The sequence below is a fragment of the Panthera uncia genome, chromosome E1, assembly GCF_023721935.1.
Source record: "Panthera uncia isolate 11264 chromosome E1, Puncia_PCG_1.0, whole genome shotgun sequence".
Taxonomy (NCBI): domain Eukaryota; kingdom Metazoa; phylum Chordata; class Mammalia; order Carnivora; family Felidae; genus Panthera; species Panthera uncia.
In genome coordinates this window covers 38,755,495-38,778,186 of record NC_064814.1, presented here as the reverse complement: position 1 = coordinate 38,778,186, position 22,692 = coordinate 38,755,495, and the positions used below count along the sequence as shown (strand labels likewise).

Here is a 22,692-nt window from a genome sequence, read left to right as displayed (position 1 = left end):
GGGGTAGGATTCAGAGCAGAAGCAGAAGAGGAAAGAATGAGTAAAAACACTGGTAAGTGTAGAGATTTCATGATCAAAGGGTGAAGAAGGCACCACATTTTTTCTTTCAGAAGGAAGCCAGTGAGAGTGGAAGAGGGCTGTGAGGGGGTTGATGAAATGAAGCTGTTGTCTAAGGGAGCAGGAAGTGAGACCTGGGTCCCTGGGGACAGATGGCTCACCAGCAATGAGTGCCTGTGTTCGGCCTGTGATCACGAACCAATGGCAAAGCCCATCTTGCTATGTGATCTTCTCCAGCAGCTGGTATCTGCTCTGAACCAGGAAGGAGAGAGGCCGGGGAGCAACTCCATGATGGACAATCCAGGCCAGCTAGGAGGGACAGGGGATGAAAGGGGTGAGGACATAGAAGACACAGAAGATATCAGGTCCGTAAACCGAGTTTCAAAGAAGGAATTTCTCTCTCCAGCATGCTTCAGCCTTAGCCCACCCACGAGTGCACATGCCTAGGAAGCAGCGGTGACACCCAGTGACCACTCCTTGAAGTGCACCTGCTCCGTGCAGGTCCTAAAGCAGCCTTGTATGAAATGACCTGGGGGGTGATCTGCTCCACGTGGGAGCCACTCAAGCCCCACCCCATTCTCTCCGTCATTGTCCCTTGGGGGATTCTGTACCACCAGCCCTGGGCTCTCTATGGGGACAGAGGAGCTGCTGTTCAGGTGGGTAAGTAGAGGTGGACTGTCTGGGCACTGAAGGCAATCTGGAGGGTGTTCGCTCGGACTGGGGCTTCTCTGCTAGGGTCCTGCTGTCCTGGGGATTCAGGGCAAGCATCGTAGGACAAGTCTGGGCATTCCCAAAACCATGCGGGGTTTGGACAATGCTGGCTAGTGACACAAGCCTCTTCCAGCCCACGGTTGCCCTGGGGTGGGGGTTGGGGATTGTCAATCCAGCTGATTCAAGAGCTGAGTGAAGACCCCCCTCTCTCTACTACCCTCCAAGAGTTGACTGTCCTCAGGGATCTGAGAGGTCCCAGATGTCTCCCTGACCCAAGCAGTGGGACCTGGCTTAGTCTAGAAGAAAAGCTGGGCTCCTCCCTATCTTCTGTCATCTATCATAGGTAGTGGGCTGACTGCTGGGCCCAGCAGATTCAGGAAGAGCTCTTTGCCTCCCCCTCAACTGCCTAAAAAGAATCGAGAGGAGGACCTGCCAGGAAGAGAGCTATTACCGTAGATAACTACACTATGATATGGGGGGATGGGAGCCAGGGAGGAACCCGGCAAGGCCTGTTTGATGAAAGTCCTTAAGGTCCCACTGTTTCTGAGGGGCCCAGACATTGTTTACCAGACATTTATTCTTTTTCATCTTCCTGTGAATTTCCTTCCTTCCATTTATTTATTTATTTAACATTTATTTATATTTGAGAGAGAGACAGACACATGCACACACACACACACACACACACACACACACACACACAGAATCCGAAGCAGGCTCCAGGTTCTGAGCTGTCAGGACAGAGCCTCATGCAGGGCTCGAACTCACGAACCATGAGATTGTGACTTGAGCCAAAGTCAGACATTTAAGTGACTGAGCCACCCAGGCGCTCATTCCTTCCCTTTAAAGTCCCAGATCCCTACCCCCTTCTCCTCCATTCAGAAATACTTATATACCTCATTTTGCTTAACCGTCTTTGGTATTTCCATGTCTGCGTGGATCCCCCATAAGTACGAAATGAAATTTGCTTTTACATGTTAGTCTGTCTGATGTCAATTTGAGTCTCAGTCCAGCCAAGAGGACCTTGAAGGGCAGAGTAAATTCTTCCTCCCTAAGAGTACACACGAAATTGGGATAGACTGGCTTTATCTGTTGTAGCCATAGCCAGGGCCATGACAACCTGCCCTGTTCTGATGCCCAGGTCACTGGAAGAACTAGCAGTTTCCTGGTGTGGGTGGTTTGGACTTTGATGCCAGGAAGACCTTGAGTCTACTCCCTGCCCTACCACGTGCAAGTTGCAAGAGCTCGGGTAAATCACCTCATCCCTCTGAGTCTATTTCCTCTCTTGCAAACATGAACATACTGACTTTTCAGGGTTGATGAGAAGGTCAACGGAGATAGGCATGTAAGAGGCCTAATCAGTGTCTGGTACATAGTAGGTGCTCAACAAATCTTCACTTCTTGCCTTGGCAGAGCACAAGCTTGCACTCACTGGTCAGAATGAAGACTCTTTCCTCCTTATCGCCCTCAGCACCATTTCTGACCTGCTGGCTTCTCTTCTCTAACCACTGGGTTCAGTCTTCAATTTGGAAACTCTTGCTATGGCTTGGCATTCAGACTGAGTGAGAAGAGGCCATAGGTAGGGTGCTTGAATTTTGAGGAGCTGTCCAGCAACCATCCTTCTTACCTGTTTTGAGAAAACCCCCTTGCGTGTAGACGTATTGGAAGGAAGGGTGCTGCTTGTGCCTCACCTCCCGTGTTGGAGACAGAGAGGAGTCCTACCCAGAACTTTGAATCTAGAAGGAAGGGTAAAGTTGAAGAGAGGGTCACAATCATTTCAGGGCAATTGCACCCAGCCCCTGGAGCCCCTGTGGTACCTGTCCATTTCCTAATCTGGGTCTTCAGTTTCCTGCTGATTCTGTGGGCACCCCATGTCATTTCAACAAGTCCCCTTCCCACATGGTATAATCAGTTTCCATAGCTTGCAAGTAAGAACACTGAGTGCTCATCTCAGGTCAGTCTAGGGAGACTTGAGGGGCATGGGCTTGGTAGAATGATGGGAGACAGCTGGCTAGTAAATGCACTGGCACAGCCATAGTACTATCCTGTCCTCCCTGCAGCTGGCTAGTGGATAGTTAATGGGGCATTTACACCACGTGTTTGTTTGTTTGGGCCTTATAGGGGAGGAAAAATAATTTTCCCTCTAGCCTTGTAGGTTCTTAGCTGAGACCCTCATGCAATGAAAAGATTAACAGGAGAAAAACAAACAGAAGCTTAATAACATGTATACCTCCTGTACACATGGGAGACACCCAGGAAAACGGAATAACTCCCTGAACCGGCCCAAGCCACCACCTTAAATACCACCTCCAGCTAAAGACAAAAGAAAGGTGTTGCAGGAGGTGGGGCCAGGCCAGTTATGGGAAGTTGGGGGTGGGGGTGGGGGTGGGATAGGGGGAAGCACAGGAAACAAGGGTATGTTATGCAAATTTAAGCTGGTGCCTTCCCCACTGGTAAGAGTTTCTATTGATTTAGGATTATCTTCTCTTTCTGGGACAGGGAGAACAGCTTTACAAATGGATATTTCCCAGCTCTCTGCTCCTCTTCATTTGATGGACAGCAGCATCTTCTGGAATAGTGCCAGCTGCATCCTGGAGACACAATGATAAAGGTCAGAGTAAACAGATTTGGCCACATTAAGTGCCTGGTCACCAGGACTGCTTTTAACTCTGACAGAGTGAATATTGTTGTCATATATGACCCCTTCATTGATCTCAACTACATGGTCTACATGTTCCAGTATGATTCCACACATGGCAAATTCATGGCATAGTCAAGGCTGAGAACAGGAAACTTGTCAACAGAAAGCCCATCTCTATCTCCCAGGAGTGAGACCCCGCCAACCTCAAATGGGATGATGCTAGTGCTTAGTATGTTGTGGAGTTCACTGGGGTCTTCACCAGGGAGAAGCCCGGGGCTCACTTGAAGGGTGGGGCCAAGAGGGTCATCATCTCTGCCCCTTCTACTGATTTCCTCATATTTGTGACAGGTGTGAACCATGGGGAGTGTGACAACTCCCTTGAGATTGTCAGCAATTCCTCCACTACCAACTGCATGGCCCCTTGGGCCAAGGTCATCCAATGACAACTTTGGCACCGTAGAGGGACTTGTGACCACAGTCCATGCATCACTGCCTCCCAGAAGACCGTGGATGCCCCTCTGGGAAGCTGTGGTGTGATGGCTGAGGGGCTCCCCAGAATATCATTCCCACTTCTGGTGCCACCAAGGCTGAAGCTCACTGGCATGGCCTTCCACGTCCTCACCCTCAATGAGTCAGTTGTAGATCTGACCTGCTACCTAGAGAAAGTTGCCAAATACGATATCAAGAAGGTGATGAAGCAGGCATCAGAGGGCCCCCTCAAGGGCATTCTGGGTTATAGTGAGGACCAGGTCACCTCCTATGACTTTAACAGCGACACCCACTCTTCCACCTTTGATGCTGGGGCTGGCACTGCCCTCAATGACCACTATGCCAAGCTCATTTCCTGGTATGACAATGAATTTGGCTACAGCAACCGAGTAGTGGACATCATGGTCCACATGGCTCCAAGGAGTAGGAGTCCCCTGGACCGCCAGCCCCAAGTGAGAGCAAGAGGAAGACAGAGGCCCTCAGCTGCTGGGGAGTCCTTTCCCCAACTCATCCTCCAACACACTGAGAATTTTCATGACCTCTATGCAGTTTCCATCCCAGACCCCCTGAAGAAGGAGAAAGGCTTGGGGAGCCCCACCTCCACAGGTGCCATCAATAAAGTATATTGTCCCCAGCCAAACCAAGCCAAGCAAACAAAAACAAGACAAATGGAGATTTCCCTTCTACATGTAAATTTCTTTTGTAAAAGGGTAATTTCTAACAGTTTTCAGAGCTTCTCCTATCTGCTATTTCTTGAAAATAATCAGCCTAGGGGCGCCTGGGTGGCTCAGTCGGTTAAGCGTCCGACTTCGGCTCAGGTCACGATCTTGTGGTCTGCGAGTTCGAGCCCCGCGTCGGGCTCTGGGCTGATGGTTCAGAGCCTGGAGCCTGCTTCCGATTCTGTGTCTCGCTCTCTCTCTGCCCCTCCCCCGTTCATGCTGTGTCTCTCTCTGTCTCAAAAATAAATAAACGTTAAAAATTTAAAAAAAAGAAAATCATCAGCCTAAATCAATCCTTATGCCACAGAAACATATTTTGGGGTGACAAATTCTGCTTCTCTTCAGTCTTTTCCGTTTGTGTTATAAACTCCCCAAGGCTGAAGTTTTCTTTCATATCTCTCCTACAAGAATCATAAAATCCAAGACCTGTGTAGGGGCCTAGAGCAGGCTGCCCCAAGATGGGCCACTTTGGCATGATTATTCTGAGTTAAAAGCAATCAAAACCCAGCAGATTCAGGAAAAGTTCTTTATCTCTCCCTCAACCGTCTAGATTTACAGCAGAAAGGAGAGCCTGTACCGGAAGAGAGCTATTAACAGAGATTTCTTTTTACCTAAGAAACTGATCTGCACAAGAGGGTGACCTCTGTTTTCCAAGCATCTCCTCTCCCTTTCCAGCTGATGGGCTTCCTCCCCTTCTAAGCCCGGACCTCGACCCTTCTCACGTAAGACATATACATGAGAATGACACATATTCCAGTGCACAGTATAGTGATTCAACAATTCTATACGTTACTCAGTGCCCTTCACAGTAAGTGTGCTCTTAATCCCCTTCACCTGTTTCACCCATTCTCCACCACACCCCCACCTCCGTGTAAAGGCTGGTCTTAGGCAACCAACCTGAGTGATGGAAAGCTGAGTGAGGTAGGAGGGCCCACAGTGACCACCAGGCTGCATACAAACACGCCCATTAGGGGATCCATCCTTAGGGGAACCATGCAGGGGGCACCTGCATGGTTCAGTCCACTGAGTGTCCAACTCTTGATTTCAGCTCAGGTCATGATCACAGGGCCACGGGCTGTGCTGAGCACGCAGCCTGCTTGGATTTCTCTCTCTCTCTCTCTCTCTCTCTCTCTCTCTCTCTCTCTCTCCCTCTGTCCCTCTCCCCCACTCGTGCTTCCTCTCTGTCTCTAAAATTAAAAAAAAAAAAAAAGAAGAAAAAGGAGACCCATCTCAAAATATCCATAATCCCTAGCTGACCAATGGATTACTTACAACTGGGCACAGGTACCAAAAAAGGAAAATTCCACACTTTCCCACACCTCTTCACCTTCCCCCTTAAACCACAGCCCCCCACCACTGCCTCCTGGCAGCTAGTCTCTCCTTCGCTGTCCTGCCCGCTGCTCCTTTGCAATGTATTCAATAAACTTCTATCTCCTTCGTTCTGCCCTGGGTGAATTCTTTCACTGCCTTGGCTGCGGGGCCTCCACCTGATCCCGTGGCCCCACACTCCCCTCTGGTAACCATCAGTTTGTTCTCTAGTTTAAAGAGTCTCTTTTATGGTTTGTCTCCTTTTTTCTTTTTCTTTTTTTTGTGGTTTCTTCTTTTTTTATTATTTTTTAAATTTTTTAATGTTTTTATTTATTTTTGAGAGAAGAAAGAGAGTGCCAGCAGGCGAGGGGCAGAGAGAGAGAGAGAGAGAGAGAGAGAGAGAGAGAGAGAGAATCTGAAGCAGGCTCCAGGCTCTGAGCTGTCAGCATAGAGCTGTATGCAGGGCTCGAATCCATAAAGTATGAGATCATGACCTGAGCCGAAGTTGGACACCTAACTGACTGAGCCACCCAGGCGCCCCTCTTCCTTCCTTCCTTCCTTCCTTCCTTCCTTCCTTCCTTCCTTTCCTTTCCTTTTCTTTTTTCTTTTCTTTTCTTTTCTTTTCTTTTCTTTTCTTTTCTTTTCTTTTCTTAGAGAGAGAGAATATGAGCAGGAGAGGGGCAGAAGAAGAGAGGGAGAGAATCTTACACAGGCTCCACACTCAGCACATGATGCAGGGCTCAGTTCCATGACCCTGGGATCATGACCTGAGCTGAAATCAAGAGTCAGATGCTCAACAAACTGAGCCACCCCAGTGCCCCACTTTTGTTGTCTCTTAAATTCCACCTATGAGTGAAATCATATTTGTCTTTGTCTGACTTATTTCACTTAGCCTTATACCCTCTATGTTGCTGCAATTGGCAAGATTTCATTCTTTTTTATGGCCGTGTAGTATTCCATTTTGTATATCTATGTATATATCTATGTGTGTGTGTGTATATGGTCTCTATATATACACACATACGACCTCTTCTTTATCATGTGGTTTAGCTTTTTACCTCAAGGCCACCAAATGTTTAAACCACTGAGACAAAAATAGCACTCCATCCTTCCCAGAGTATTTCCAAAAAATTGGAAACACTCATTGTCCCCAGTTACCCATTCCCATTCTTTGCTGTAAGCCCATTTTCCTTAAACAGATAGAGCTGAAGGGGTTTGGGACAGTTTCCCCACACCCCAGAATGGGCCACTTTGGCATGTGGATTATTTTGAGCTGAAGGTAAGTGAGACCCTACAGCTCAAGAGAAACTTTTGTTTTTCCCTTAACTCCATAGAAGAATCTACACTGGAGGGTCTTTCCAGAATAAGGGTTATTAGCAGAGATAAATTTTATCCAAGCGGCCATCTGTATAGCCAGGCAAACGGCCAATCACCAAATATCTGTTCTTCTTCTCGTATTCCTTCCCTCTGAAGTCCCAGACCCCTACCCCCTTCTCCTTAGCGCAGAATGACACATATACCCCATTTTGCCCGACCGTCTTGGGAATTTCCACGTCTGTGTGGATTCCCTGTATGTCTGCTATTAAATTTGATTTTCTCCTGTTAATCTGTCTCATGTTAATTTGATTCTTAGTGCAGCTAGAAGAGCCCTTGAAGGAGTCAGGAATTCCTGCTCCCTGCCATGGCTTCTCCATGAAAGCCCATTAGAGGGTAGCAAAATCACCCCTCAGCCTTCCTGTCCCTGAGTGTCAGCTCGTCACTGGGTCAGGCTCTCCATAAAACAGGTGAGCTGTGAATGCACGCACATGCATTGTATGCAGCGGGGAAAGTCCTGGGCCAGGAGAGCAGGCCTGGGGATAGCAGCCGCCCCTCTCCTACTCACCATTCCTACCCATGCCATATGGGCTGTGTTTTGAGAGATCTTCTGAATTTCCCAGAGAAGCTGGAAATCTGTAGGTATAAGTGAAATTGTTAATTTTTTAAAATGTGGGCAACTAGATTTTTTTTAATCGTAAGCCAAAAAAAAAAAAAAAAAGAAAAAGAAAAACAAAAAACCCAAAACCCCCCACAAAAACCCACAACCACCTCTGTGGATTTCAAGTAACCTAGGAGTGACCAGTTTGCAGAGACTGTATTAAGCTGCCTGGGACCTAGTCTGCCCCCTTTGGGACTTGTCACCAGTACTGACCTTAGATTAGTTGATGGGGTCTCTGCCTTAACTCCCAGGCTGTAGTGGGCCTCACTCTGATTCTGCCTCTTCCTTACAGGGCTAGGAGTTTGAGGGCCAAGGGAGATGACCATCTAGAACTCATGCCTTCTTCTAGACCATGCTCCTGGCTCACTGGACTCTGAAAACAAGTCTGCCCCCAGAGCCCAGCCTGTCTCCAGAGCCTGTGTCCACCTCCATCCTTCCAAGGCAACCTGTACCTCCTGGTGTGGGCATCCTTAGGCTTGAGGGATGGCAGAGAGGTGGCTGTTTGCAGAGCAGGGTTGGTGAACCAATAGTGTGAGTTCCCTTTGGTCGCTGGAGTAGAGCACAAACAGAAGGGGCAGGACAGCCAGCCAGAGTCCTGCATTTCTCCGCTTGTCCCTGGCACAGCAACTGTTAGGGGTGGGCCTGCTTGTGTGTCCAGTGTGGATGAGACTGTCAAGAGAGCTCACGCTGGTTTGCATCTACCCTGGGTCAGGCACTCTTAAATGCGCTGCATGCATCATGCCATTTGACCCTATTATCAGCTCTGAGCACGCCTACAAGTAGTGGGCCCACTTTGCAGATGAGGAAACCAAGGCACAGGGAAGTGAAAGAAATTGCCCACAGCTAGAGAGTGGCAGAGCCAGGATTTAAACCACGGTGTGTAGGGGCGCACTGGCTCCCTGACCAGCCCACAGCGGAATCTGCTAGGGCTCCACGGCCCCCCTGGACGGCCGGCCCGTAGGGGTTGGGTGGCCATAAGGACCCTGCGGCCTCCCTCTGAGCCTGGGGCCCCAGGGGAGAGAGGGGGAGGGGGAGGGGGAGGGGGGAGGGGTGCGAGGAGCGCCTGCCAGGTGGCTGAGGGAGGGCCTCCCCGCGGCCCCAACCCCCCGCCCACCCCCGGCCCGGCGGGGACGGCGGCGCCTGGCAGCGGGGGATTTGGACGCGGCGGCCGGCCCCCGCCCCCCTCCCCCCGACCTGGGGGTTTGGCTCCCGGGGACTTTATCTTGATTCCTCGGCCAGCCCAGCTCCTTCCCGGCATGCCCCGCTCCTCCGAGCCGCCCTCGAGTCCCGCGCCCGGACTTTGCCATCGGCGGGGCCGGGCGGCCGGAGCGCCCCCGGATGCGTCCTGCGGCCGCGGCCTGAGGTGGGTGGGCCTCGCCGCGCCCCGGAGCGGCGGGAGGGAGGGCGTCCGGGCGCGCCGGGGTCCCGGGGCCAGGAGATGGGGGCCGATGGCGGGGAAGGGGGGGGGCCCGGACCGGCGGCACCTTTGTTGGCGCCGCGGAGCCCGCGCACTGCAGCCCGGGCGCCCACAAGTTGGGCAAAGTGGGAGCTGCGCGCCTGGGAGCCCTGCGAGCCTCGCGCCGGGCCGGGCGGGGGGTCCCTTCTTCCGACCTGGGTGTTGGGACTGGTGTTCCCGGCAGGGGGAAGGAAAGAGGCGGAGGCTCGGGGCTGTTTTATCCTGGTGGATTTAGAGCCCCTTGGAGGTGAAGAGGGTGGGGGACACACACACACACACACACACACACACACACACACACACACACACCAATAAACCGAGACCTACCCACACGCTTACACAAAGACAGAGAAAGAGACAAAAACTTATCCTGAAACACACAGAGAAAAATACACGGAGAAAAAGAGAAACACGCTCTGACACAACGCTCCGAGAAAGGCCGCAAAAACTCAGAACGCTCATAGGGACTCAGAGAAACACACTCAGGACGCCCACAGGAAGCCAGGAAACAAAGCGGGTGGTCTTAGGAGGCCACGGTGCAGGGGGAGGGGGGGACAGGAAACGCTGGGGAGGGGGTAAGATGCCTGGAGAGGAAAATGGAGAAACACAGAGACACAGAAATGAGAGAAAAGAAAAAGGGCTAAAGGAGGTAGCCCTTCAGGAGGGACAGTGTAGAGAAACACACATCTAGAGAAATTGAGGCAGACGCTGAGAATTACCCTCCCCACCCCCTTCCCCACCCCCCATCCCCCACCCCCACCTCCTATGGGAGATACAGAAATAAAAGAGACAGACCCCAGCCTTCTCAGCCTCTTGAGCAAGTGAGTTCCAGGTGGTAGGACAGCTCTGTGAAAACTTTGAGAAAGGCCTCCTTGGCACTTTGAGCCAGCCAAGTCCCTATGTTGTCCACCTGGCAAACTCCTACTCATCCTTCAAAACCCAGCTCAAACAACATCTGCCCTGGGAAGAAGGCTTTCGCAGAAAATATCATACAAGTAGAGTTACCTCTTGTCCGTGTTCTCTGCATGTGACACAGCACAGGAGTTGAGCTGGGGAAGTGGTTGACCGGCAAACAGAAAACATGTGTCCATTTGTACACCCGTGTCTCAGCTCCTCAAGGTTTGGGGTTTATGTCTCAATTATCTCCAATCTTCAGAATCCAGCCTAGTGCTTGGTGCCTAGTAGATACTTATTGAATGCCAACCGGGAACGTTCAAACCCTCTGAGGCATGTAGTATAGAATAAGTTCTGCATCATCCTGGGATCATAGGAACGCCTAGACCAAGGCCCCTCTTGTGCAGATGGATGGAGAAATTAAAGCCCAGACAGGGGAAGAGACTTGCTCAAAGGCACACTAGTAGGAGCCTGCGATGAATACATAGTTCCCTGAGATGCCCTTGTTCCTCCGCCTGAGTCTCGGATAGGTGTGGAAGAACCCCCTGAATGAGAACAGACAATAGGCAATGAACATGTTACCATCAGTGGTAAGTTTCCAACACGGGAAGTGACAGTCAAATGCCTTTCCACAATGTTTAGAATCTTCTTCCCTTCTTAGAAAGGTGAGGGGAGGTGGATGCCCAGCCCAGTTTAAGTGAATGCGTTTCTGCTTTCAGACTACAGAACCTTGGACAGATTACTTAACCTTCCTGAACCTCTTTTCTCAACTGTAAAATGGGAATACTAATACCTACCTCAGGATTGTTAGAAGAGTTAACACACAAAGTGCCAGGCACAGAGTAGATTCTCAGTAAATGCAATCCTGCCCTTCTTAGGAGGGTATTCTTTCCTGCACTTGGTGTAGATGTGAAAACAACGGTGTTAGTTATGATGTTTCCTTTTGTGCAGATTTGAAAAGCCAACCTGGTCCAGCAGGTGGCAAACTCTTAATTAGACAAAAGGCAGATTTGGGACATGACATAAAATGCATCTCGTTTCTGTTCAGGCCCTCAGGTCTCTGCAGGTGACTTGGGGGGAACCTGGCTCTCCGCACCTCCCCCCCCCCCCCCCAGGTAGGACCCCGCTGCCCCACTCTCTTTTGCTGCTTCTTTACCAAGGCCTGCTCTGCCCTTGTGTCCTTCAAGATTTAGCTCCTGCTGGGGACGTGACTGGGACCGAGGGAGCCACCCAGAAGCATGGAGACTGTGGTGATTGTCGCCATAGGTGTGCTGGCCACCATCTTCCTGGCCTCGTTTGCAGCCTTGGTGGTGGTTTGCAGGCAGCGTTACTGCCGGCCTCGGGACCTGTTGCAGCGCTATGACTCCAAGTGAGTGGGCCCCGGGGAGGGGAAGGAAGAAGGGGTGGGTCCTGCCAGGGGCTCCAACAGCAGAAAAAAAAGAGAGGAGCCCAAGGAGTTTGGTAGTGGACAACTCTAGCTCAGCTTTTTGTCTCTAAAATGGTACCCGAAGGCTCCCTTTCCAAGAAACACCTCGGAGCTTGGCAATGTCCTGAGCCTTCTCTGACTCTGCCACTGAGTTAAGGAGAAAGTGACCGAACGGGCTCACCTACCACAAAGGTGTGGCCATCTATCCAGAAGTGGCCACTTCCCTTAGCATTTGAATACATCCAACTTCTTTCCAGCCAAACTCGTAGGAACGGAGATCCCAGGCCTGCATTCCAGCCACACATGGAAGCAGCAGATACTGGGTTGTGTGAAATCCCAGCAGAGGACTGTCTCCCTCTTTGCACGGATTTCTTCATGATGCGTTTTATGTGCAATCTATTTTGTAAGCATGATCTAGTTTTCCGTTTAGGGGTGTTTTAACGGATCGACCCTTGAGGGACCATGGCAGGTCACCCTTAGTTTCTCTTATCCCTCTGTCTGAATCCTATCAGCATCTCTGTTAAGAGGTAGATAATTTGTAAATGCCCGTTTATATGACCCAGGAAAGTTCTGCTATTCAACGGAATTCTCTGGCGTCCCCTGTTGTAAAGTCAGTGTTGTGATTCCTCCCACTTCTCCAGTAGAACGAGGAGGGGGTAGGACCAAAGTCCTTCCCGACAGTAATTCTGCAGACCAGGTAGGTTTGGGTAATAGGAACTTCGGCTTTTCTGGAAAAGGTAGGCTTGAAGGAAAAATGGGTTTAAGAAGGCTGTTATTTTGTGCTGAAGGAGCAGCCCTGTCTGATACATCTGCCTCCTATGGCTGTGGCCCTGCCCTTTCTCTTAGTGGCTCATTTCATTCTGCTTCAGCTGTCCTTAGTGCCCTGCCTGCCTCTGTGACCCATGTCTAGCCACGTGCCCCACCCACACCTGCGGTCCGACTAAGGTTAAATGTGGCTCCAGGACAAGGGGTCACTGCTTTAACTTGCTAACTTTTTACATCCTGTTGGGGGATGTGTGGGCCTCGGTGAGGAGAGGGTCAGCGACAGTCACCCGTCACGAAACCACTCACCTGGGCATTTCCTTCCAGGCCCATTGTGGACCTCATCGGTGCCATGGAGACCCAGTCGGAGCCGTCTGAGTTGGAACTGGACGATGTGGTCATCACCAACCCCCACATCGAGGCCATTCTGGAGAACGAAGACTGGATCGAAGATGCCTCGTAAGGCCTTGGGGACCGCGGACCGCGTACTTCCTTCAGTCCCCTGGAGATGGCACATGGGCCTCTGGGTGCCCTTTTCTAGGTTCCTTTGCCACAGCACTTGACCAGGCATCCGGGAGCACTGAGTCACTTACAGCTCTTTCCCAGCCCTCAGCGTCGGGGGGTAGAGAATCAGATTATGTTATGACAGTGTTTGTCCTTCCTCCCCCCATTCTGTAGATCTAAACACTGAGGCCCATAGACGTGTGGCAGAGGTTGTTACAGAGTCACCTTGATGTGCTTGGGTTATCCTTAGGGGGCCCGTGAATTTGACACCCAGGCTCCAGGGATGCAGCCTTTGTCTCCAGGATCCCTCAGGGATCTCTCCATCCGGCAGGAGCCTCTACATGTTGAGAAGTGTGTGCCATTCTGTGCCATTGTCATTCACCAGCAGACGTGTGGGGGACATTGCATGTAGGACACTGGGCCAGTTAGTGCAGCTGTTAGGAATTCTACTAAATACACTATTTCCGAAACGTTAGTGGGTCTCTGCACAGCGCCGTGAGCACACACAGGGGGCGATGTCTAGAGTTGCCTGGGATGGGGAGGTGGAGGTGGCTTTCATGAAGGCTGTTCCGGAGTGAGTGCCTTTTGACCTGGGCCTTGAAAGATGAGGTGCTCAAGAGGCTGAGAATAAGGGGAAAGTCACACGGGGTGGAGGGAACAGTGTCAGAAGCTCAGAGCTCTCAGAAAGCATGCCTTGAGAGGTGAGTGCTGCCTGAGAGAGTGGGCTGGATACGGGAGGGGAAGGGAAAGGAAAGAAGGTTCCTCCTCATTTAGCTCGTGGACCTGTTCAGTTTAACCCTGAGGCAGTCCTACTCTCGGTGGTGTCCCGGTGGGTCAGAGCTACATGAGGAGCCGAGCTGGTGGCCGGAGCCAGGTGGGTCTGCAAGGAGGAGCACTGACAGATTCTTTTTGTCTCCCCAGGGGTCTCATGTCCCACTGCATTGCCATCTTGAAGGTAATACTTTTGGATTTCCCATGAGATAAGGGGGTGGAGGGGCTCACCAAATCACCCCTGTGCCCACACTCTTTTTTTTTTTTCTTGTTAACATTTATTTGTTTTTTTGAGAGACAGAGAGAGGGCGGGGCAGGGGCAGAGAGGGAGAGGGAAACGCAGAATCGGAAGCAGGCTCCAGGCCCCGAGCTGTCAGCACAGAGCCTGATGTGGGGCTCGAACTCACAAACCGTGAGATCATGACCTGAGCCGAAGTCAGATGCTCAACCGATTGAGCCACCCAGGGGCCTCTGTGCCCAGACTCTTGAAGGGCATCTTAGGAAGGGCCCTGAACCCGTGCAAGAAGGTTTTTAAACATGCCTGACGCTTGGGATTTCTGCTGTTTCCACTCCCTCCTGGGTGGTCTGTTATACGCGAGCATTCTCAAGACCCTTTAAAGGTTTTCTTTCACCTGGTCCTGCTAATACAGTGGCCTGTGAGAAAGGCCACATACGTGGTCACTGGCCACATTTTCACCAATTGGGGAAGGCAGTGTGCCCGAGTCTGTGTAGCTGCTGAGGGGGAGTGGGCTCCCCAGCTTCCCTCTGGGCACTTTCCTTCATTAACAGAGAGCTCAGCCCTTTGCTCAGTGAGTTGAGTTCTGTATCTGGACTTCCCCAGTTACTGGAAAGTCCTTCATTGGCCCTCTCTGGCTGGGACGGTAGTCAGCCACATGGGACGGTCGGTGGTGTTGAAAAATCCAAACCATGAGTATTGTACTTGAAGGCAGATTTTTTTCTTCTAATTCTTGCAACCTCCATGATTGGGTGGAAAATTGCATCCAGTTTGTGTTTTGGCTAGTTTTTATAGTTTGGGGTAATTTTTATATTGTTAGCATTTTTTTTAATGATTGTCTTGTCTCCTATAGTTTAAAAAAAATTTTTTTTTAACATTTATTTATTATTGAGAGACAGAGAGAGACAGACATGAGCATGGGAGGGGCTAAGAGACGGGGAGACACAGAATCCTAAGCAGGCTCCAGGTTCTGAGCTGTCAGCACAGAGCCTGACGTGGGGCTCGAACTCACAAACCGAGAGATCGTGACCTGAGCTGAGACCAAGAGTCAGACGCTTAACCGGCTGTGCCACCCAGGTGCCCCAGCATTTGGTTTTTTAATCCTTGTGTGATAAGAATAATATTGAAATATTTGGTCAGTTGCAGATATTGGCAGTTTCTTCATCGCGTAACCTGGGAAACTACAACCTTTATCTTTTTGTCCAGTAATTATTCAAGATTTCAGAAACAGCCCATGTTTTCTCCAGTGTCATTCAGTACAGATAGGATGATGTCTTTCGTCCCATGTCTCCTGTAGCTGTCTCTCTTGGGGGACAAAGGAGTGTCTACTAGGAAATTGTCCTAGGGTCCAGGATTATTTAATTCCAGGGAGCTCTTTGGGTGTAGATATGGTTACAGACAGGTCTAATGACTAGAGCAATTATACCATATTCATTTCCCATCTCCCAGCTAGCATGTGTCCTGGTACCAGGTTTTGTCCCCGTCCCTGCCTATGACACCTGAGCTGGGGAATAAGTCAGCAGCAGGAAGGAGTCTTACTGGATTGGAATCAATGGTCCAGCCTGAGATTCTCAGATCCAAGGAGAGGGGAGAGGCCCTGGGGTCTGAAGGCCCTTTTGGTTGGCCACCTGCCCTTGAGTCCCTGTGGTGGGGACTTGCAGGAGGGGCCTCGGCTCTCTCCTGGGTGAGCTCTTGGCCTTCTTTCTACCCTCTTTTCCAGCCCCAAGTAGGTGACAGGTAATGGCACTTACTTGCAAGGGACAGAAGCACATCCAGGTTCTAACATCGGGGAGGTGTGGAAGTGGGGAACCAAGCTTTTGGGGGTGGCCAGCACTGTTGATGGATGAGAAAGGCCTCAGGTGGTAGTCATGCCTTTTTCCTGCTTTTTCCGAAGACTCATTTGCCATGGCTGTGTTGACAAACATGGTGTCACCCCAGATAATTGTTGAACTAAGTGCTGCTTTTGGAGGATGTGCTTCAAGGGGACAGTTGTCCTTTGTCCAGCTGTGTTCCTGAGGGTGCCCCACTGGGGAGATCTAGCCTTCTGGAAGACTAAACCATGAGGTGAAAGAATAGAAAGAGAAAGTAGGTTTTTCCCCCTAAACGACAAGGCGAAATTAGAGCACATGATTTTTCTTAGACAGATTAATTCAGCTTAGACTCCTCTAAACCGAAACCGTGACCCTGATCTCAGCTTCCCACCCCTCCCTCCTCGCTGGACGGTGCCCTTGGCTTTTGCTGCTTCCATCCCATTTCTCTCGTCTGTGTGCTTTTCACTCAGTTTGCCCACTAGGTTAGGGGCCCCTGGTGTGGGATGGAACCCAAGGCAGGGGCCATATTTGTTTGTGGGGCCAGCAGAAACTCTTGGGGGAGCTGGAGCGCCCCCCGCTCAGTCACCCCTCCCCTCCCTGCTGTGTTAGATTTGTCACACTCTGACAGAAAAACTTGTTGCCATGACAATGGGCTCCGGGGCCAAGATGAAGACCTCAGCCAGTGTCAGTGACATCATCGTGGTGGCCAAGCGGATCAGCCCCAGGTGAGCTGGTGGGCCTTGAGGTCCCCACCCTCTGCGGAGAGTGGGGGGACGGGGAGGAGGGAGGGACCGGAAGCTGAGGTGGCAGGCGGGCCAGGCTCCTCGAGGAAACTACATAGGTCACTTCAGTTACAGGTGTCCCAGACATTTACAGAGCGTCCAGGAAGGTTTAAATTCTCAGAGACCAAGCCAGGGTTTAGATACTTGTCTCACACAGTGCCCCCCGCCTCCCATGGGCCTCCTCCTCTGGTTGGCTTTTTGGGGAATTCTAGCATGTGACTAGGGCCGACTCTTCTAGTCCATTCTGCAGATCCCACTGTGTCTGCTGCCTCTCCCTCAGCCCCACACCAGCTGGGGCTGCCTGCCTTCCCTTCTTCCCAGGCTCTGGGCCAGGAAGCACATTTCCCGCCGGTGTCCACACCCTCGTGCAGTGACCATCCCCCACCCTGCCCTATCTGTACTGGAGACCAGTTTCAGGGACCTGCTCCTTGCCACTTCCCTGTCAACCACTGGCCCAGCCACGGCCCAGCCTGCAGCCTTCAGGACTGGGTGTGGGGACGGGGGGGAAGAGAAGCCATACCTCATTCAGATATCCCAAATGCCAGGCTGTCTGCAAAACCCCACGTGGGAGGCAACCTGCAGGACTGTAGTCAACAACTACACCCCCTCGTTTGGGCTTGACTTTGTCGAGAAGTATAAAGCCCTTTTCTTAGGGAGAAGGGTGGTACTGCGTTTGTGCTGCCATCTGGTGGCTGGTATGTGGATGTGCCTGAGTCGGGAGTTGGCCAGGTCCAGGATGTTTTCTCAATCAGCCAAGCAGCCTTACTGCCCGGACAGTGCCTCCACGTCCCTGGTTGGAATGGTGGCACTCCCTGTGAATTCCAGGGACTCTCGGTTTCCTGGTTGCCATGGCCTCGGCTAGATCACGAGGAACCAGCCCTCTGAAGGAATATGAGAGTTGGAGCACTTGAACTCTGTCCAGGGCATTCAGAGAGTTGAGAAAGTAGGAAGGAGAAAATCCCAGGGAGGGACTCAGCTCAGAAGAGTTCTTGGCTTTTCTGAACTGGAGCTGTCCCGGGTGGGTGTAGCTATGGGACTTGTACCAGCCTGGCCAGAAGGCCCTGCAGCCGAGGCCCTGGGTAAGGAACCAGGCATTCCTCTGGCCACCCCTTGTTAGTAGAGACTCTGCACTGCTCCTGTCTGCTGGACCTTCATCGTGCTTCCAGTCACTGCAAGAGCCACCCCTGGGGCCTGCGCAGTTCCTGTGATACCTGGTTGTCATGAGGAGGCATTGCCAGGAGCGGTGGGAGGAGGAAAGAGATTGAGATTTCTGGGGAGGAAGGAAGTCCCTGGGGCTGGGGATTAGCCCTGTTTTGAGAGGGGGTGTGTGTGGCATTGCTCAGAGAGTGGACCTAACCTGGTGCACACTGGCCCGTCCTACTGAGCCCCTTGGGCTGCTTCCAGAATGTTCCCTGCCATAATTCAGTCAGTGCCCTTGCTTTATCTTTTTGCCTTTAACACTTCTTTCTTCATCTGGCCTTTTTTTGTCCCCGTTGTTTTTCTTGCTCCATTTATTCCACATAAGTGTGTTGATAGCATATTAGTTTCAAGGCGAGTGGCTTCAGCTCCAGGGCACTACAGAGAAAGGGGCTGGCGAAGACGGCCACTGATGTTCTTTGCGTTTCCTCACCAGCCCCTCAGCCCCGAGACAAGAACATTGGAGGGCATCTACCTATTTTCAAGTGCTTTTCAAAATCAAACAATGTATCATTATTTTTTCTTCCTGACTACCACACAGTCCAGGAGCGAGGATTTGGATAAAAATCTTGAACCGTGCAAATCAGAATGAATAGTAGCTTCTTTCTGAACTTGATTTAAAAAAAAAAATTAACGACGAATTGTACCGTATGTAAAGGAAATCCACTGGAGCAGTTTGGACCCAAATTAAACTTGTAGGCTTTGTGTGTGTGTGTGTGTGTGTGTGTGTGTGTGTGTTCTATATAACTATATTTAACCTTTTTTAAAAAACACAATAGTAATAATACTTAACAGAAGTCAAAATGCAGAAATAGATTGGAAAGTGAAGGAACCCCAACTTGCACCCCACCCCAATCCCTGGCAGTAACACGATTGAATGCTGGGTATTCCTCCACACTGCTCAGCGGCTGCACTTCATAGCTTTTGTTTATTTATTTTCATGCCAGTGGACCCATCAAACTTTAGATATCGTTCGGCAGTTTGCCCTTTTAATTTAGTAGCGTATCTTGAACATCAGTCCAGAAGGGTGAGCTTAACACTTTTTAAAAACTATCGGGACTGAAACAAAACCCAAAAACAAAATACTCCCCAAATCGAACCAGAAGTCTTCCTGTTTAAGTCTGTCTGAGAAGGCAAAAGCAGTTGGAGAAAAGAATCACTAAAGATTGGGGCTCTTCAGTATCAGAAGAGAAGATCGGGACAAAGAAAGGTAGAAATGGAGGAAGAACAGAAAAGGACACCAGGGAAGTGAACTACTGAAATCCTTTTGCCTCCCCACAGAGTGGATGATGTGGTGAAATCGATGTACCCTCCGTTGGACCCCAAACTCCTGGATGCGCGGTGAGGAGGGGGGAGGGGTCATTCGGTTTCTCACGCGAGAAGCTCACTGTTCTTATCACATCTGTGAGGTCCTCTGTCTGGGTTGTGGAGGAGGCTGCTGTATTGGGTTCCCAGGGCTGCAGGCCCCATTCATTTGAGTGTGAATGGTGATAGAGGCCCGAGCTCTTCCTGAAGCCTGGGATTAGGGGGAGCCAGTCTTAGACTTTGAATTTTTAAGATTAAACATCTGGCCACGGTAAATCCTACCTGCACCTTCACTCCCTCTCCTTTCCCCCATCTGCCTCCGCTCCCCCCATCTCCGCTCACTCCCCAGGGGGTGGGTGGGTGGGGCAGGTGGTAAGCAGGGCAAAGGATGGAAGGGACAGCTGGGCTCAAGCTGTGCTCAAGTTCCGCAGGACTCCGCAGGACGTACCCAAGACCCCCCCTTGTGACCCTCCCGTAGTACACTGAGTATACGTTGGCTTTTGACGTTATACTCCTCTACCAGATGCAAACTCATTAGAACAAGCAGATTCTTTTGTCTCTTGGATTTACATGAGCATTTCATAGATCTGCTGTGTGATGATTGCTAGACTGCAGTGATTACAGTGGCTCCCAGGGCTTCAGTTGGTTTTTCTGCCCTGCTCCCATGCTCCGCCCCGCTGTGTCTACGGGCTCAGAATCTGATACAGTCCCACCTGCATCATATACACTCACTCCATCAAAGATATTCTACAGTGAATCTTTCAATACTGGGAAAGAAAACACTCCTCCTCAGTTTGGTTTTCAGTTAAAATTTGTTTTTAGAGTGGTCTAAACCAGCTCGGGGCCTTATTGATTCAAAATCAATAAGGGATGCCCCAGGCAGAGGTACGTCTATCGTGTTTTTAAGTGGGCAACAGTTGGGGATGCGCTCATCCAATGGACTAGATCTGAATAGTCCTACAGAACACTCTTCTGGGAGATGTTAATAGGTGTGCTGCAGAAAACAGTCTCCACAGTCTTAAATGAGTTAGTGAGCCACAGCACATTGTATTCTGTCCTTACAGCTTTATCACGCATGTTACAGGCTCAGAGAAGGCTTCAGTTAACGTTGTTTAACCCAGCCATGCCCAAATTTATTGGAGTGTGGAGCCATCTTTAAATCACCAACCTCCCGGGGAAGGGCCTCCAGTTTGGAGAACACCAGACCAGAGTCTGTCCATGTGGGCTTTGGTGCTCAATCCCTCATTCCCTAGGGACACTGATCCTGCTGCCTTTTCTAGGACTACTGCCCTGCTCCTGTCTGTCAGTCATCTGGTGCTGGTGACCAGGAATGCCTGCCACCTGACTGGGGGCCTCGACTGGATCGACCAGTCACTGTCTGCTGCGGAGGAACACCTGGAAGTCCTTCGAGAAGCAGCCTTGGCTTCTGAGACAGATAAAGGCCTCCCAGGCCCTGAAGGGTTCCTGCAGGAGCAGTCGGCCATTTAGTGCCTGCTGGCCAGGCTGCCGCCGTCCCTGGGTGGCTCAGCGGACCTTCCGCTTCTCCCGCAGCGTGAGTTCTCAGGGGTTCAGCTGTACGTGCCGAGCTGATGCCTCTGCTGCAGTAGCAAATGCTGACTGGCGAGTGGCAGTCTAACACCGCGGTTCCAGGAGACGGCTTGCACCGTCTGCACAGCAGAGCCTTAGAGACTGGTAGACCGGCAGCTTTATTTAGCCCACCTAGTGTTTTCAAGAAAATTGAGCCACCATCTAGAAATCACAGGGTTTCGCCCTGGAATCAGAGTTTCCGGCTTCTCTTAAACAATCCGAAGATAAGGCAACTCTGAAATGCATCTGCAGAAGACAATCAACTTGAACTCAGTGGGAGTTGTGTCTTTTGACAGGGCTTGTACTCGCTCTCTCTCTCTCCCTCTCACTCGCCTGGTCTGTTTCATTTGTTTGTATTATCTGCCCTGTCCCTGGGGCATCTGAGTCCCTCTTCCCCTTCCCAGGTTTGCCTTTGGAAGTGAGCAACGAGTTGATTTTTCCTTGTCATTGGGCCTGCAATTTTACCTACCTACCACTAGGAGGACAGTACACTTACACTTAGACTTCTGTCAAGCGAGTGGTTATTGACTCATTCGAACGTATGGGGTGCAGTGCGATGTATTTGAGAAGTCAGGGTGGGAGAAGGGAGCCTGAGAGTCCTGAGGACACATTGTGCATATGACCCAAAAAGAGGTATTTCAAGACCCTTCAGAGTTTAGGCGGAAGTGAAGATCCCACCATAAAGTAGTTTCCACATGAGCAATGATATCCGTGAAGATTGTGTTCCCCCTTTCTTTTGGTTTCTGTTTGTTTTTGCAAATATTGAAAGACGAGGGGCATTTTTATGACATGAGACCTTTGTGGGACCCAGAATTCCAATCACATATCCAGACATACATCTGAGTTGCTTAATTGCCATCATAAGCATATAGGAGAGCCGGAAGTACTTTGCTTCTCCCGGGATCTCAGAGCCAATGTTTCTCTTGGGAGACAGGGCTCTGGCTTGGGAGCTGCCTTGGTTCATATGCTGTGCTGTTTGGCATGTTTGGATCTCCGAGTCTGGTCCCATTTCATTTTCTGTGTCCTAACTCATCAGCAAATGCCTCTGTCTGGTTCTAGAGAACCAGGAGCCCATATTTCCAAGATCAAGATTGGAGCCTTGTTTGTCACTGAAATGTCCCATTGGGCACAGTCCATTTTCTGCTGGAAAGCAGGATGCTTCTGTGTACGGATTCCCACCTGGGAAATGGAGTCAGGAGAGGAAAGCTTGGGTCAGCTCGCTGTGGACTGATAATGGATTCCTGACTACAGGGCCACCTTATTGGATTGTCCATTCCCATCAGCTCTGAACACATACTAAGTAGCTAACTTGTCCTGCTGGTAGGGTGTGAATGGGGAACTTCCTCAAAGCCACTTTGAATTTTCCATGTCGTGGCCTCCACAAACAGACATCCACAGTCCTCCTGTTTTTTATTTTCCCTTCCTTTCAAAAACCTACATTCACAATGAGATTGGAAACCACTTTCTGCTAAGGGGTTGCAATGGCTGCCACAGGTATAAATGTCCCTGCCTTTGAACCTGGGTCAGAGCCCTAAGCCAAAGAGGGACAGCCCCAAATTGGCATCTCAAATACCACCCAGCAGGCGTGGGGGCGGAGGGTGGAGGTGAAGTTTCCCAGCATCCCTGAAGCAACGCCCGCTGTTGCCAACCTTCTGTGAGCCCTGGCAAGTCCTGGTGCCTACCTGAATCCCTGGGTCACTGCAAGGAGAGGTTGCTGAACGCCTGGGAAGTGTCTGCTAGACTGCAAGATCTCCGATCTGGCTGCTGCGTGGTTTCTCTTTTGTCTCCAATGCAGGACAAATAAGTCTCTGGATAAGGTGGGTGTTGGTTGAGGTGAAAGCACCATCTGAGGGAGGAGGCCTCCCTGCTCCTCTTGGCCCTTTGCGAGTTGGCTGAAGTTACCTTCTCCGGGAGGGCCAGGTTGGTGAGCACAGGGGATCCAGCCTGGTGTGGTTTCCCAGGGGATGGACGCGTCCCAGGTCCCTGGTTCGCTAATGTCTTTCTGCATGGTGGTAGCTCTCCCGTGACACACACCACCCCCTGCCCTGCCCTGGAGTAGGAG

General features: G+C 50.9%; 1 protein-coding gene and 1 pseudogene across 1 annotated transcript; both read left to right on the top strand.

Annotated features, from left to right (window-relative positions):
- Positions 1-3,192: 3,192 nt before the first annotated feature.
- On the top strand, positions 3,193-4,863 carry LOC125927660 (glyceraldehyde-3-phosphate dehydrogenase-like; annotated as a pseudogene).
- A 4,217-nt stretch (positions 4,864-9,080) lies between these two features.
- Positions 9,081-21,138, top strand: TMEM98 (transmembrane protein 98). The gene is made up of 7 exons (XM_049636653.1): positions 9,081-9,263; positions 11,438-11,619; positions 12,766-12,897; positions 13,864-13,897; positions 16,369-16,484; positions 19,020-19,079; positions 20,324-21,138. The coding sequence occupies exons 2-7, from the start codon at positions 11,489-11,491 to the stop codon at positions 20,529-20,531; spliced, it is 681 nt and encodes a 226-aa protein (XP_049492610.1). The 5' UTR covers positions 9,081-9,263; positions 11,438-11,488; the 3' UTR covers positions 20,532-21,138.
- The last annotated feature ends 1,554 nt before the right edge of the window (positions 21,139-22,692 follow it).

Coding starts and splice junctions, on each gene's coding strand:
- TMEM98 (XM_049636653.1), top strand. CDS start 11,489: ATGGAGACTGTGGTGATTGTCGCCATAGGTGTGCTGGCCACCATCTTC. Junction 11,620..12,765: donor TTGCAGCGCTATGACTCCAA/GTGAGTGGGCCC, acceptor ATTTCCTTCCAG/GCCCATTGTGGACCTCATCG. Junction 13,898..16,368: donor ACTGCATTGCCATCTTGAAG/GTAATACTTTTG, acceptor CTGCTGTGTTAG/ATTTGTCACACTCTGACAGA.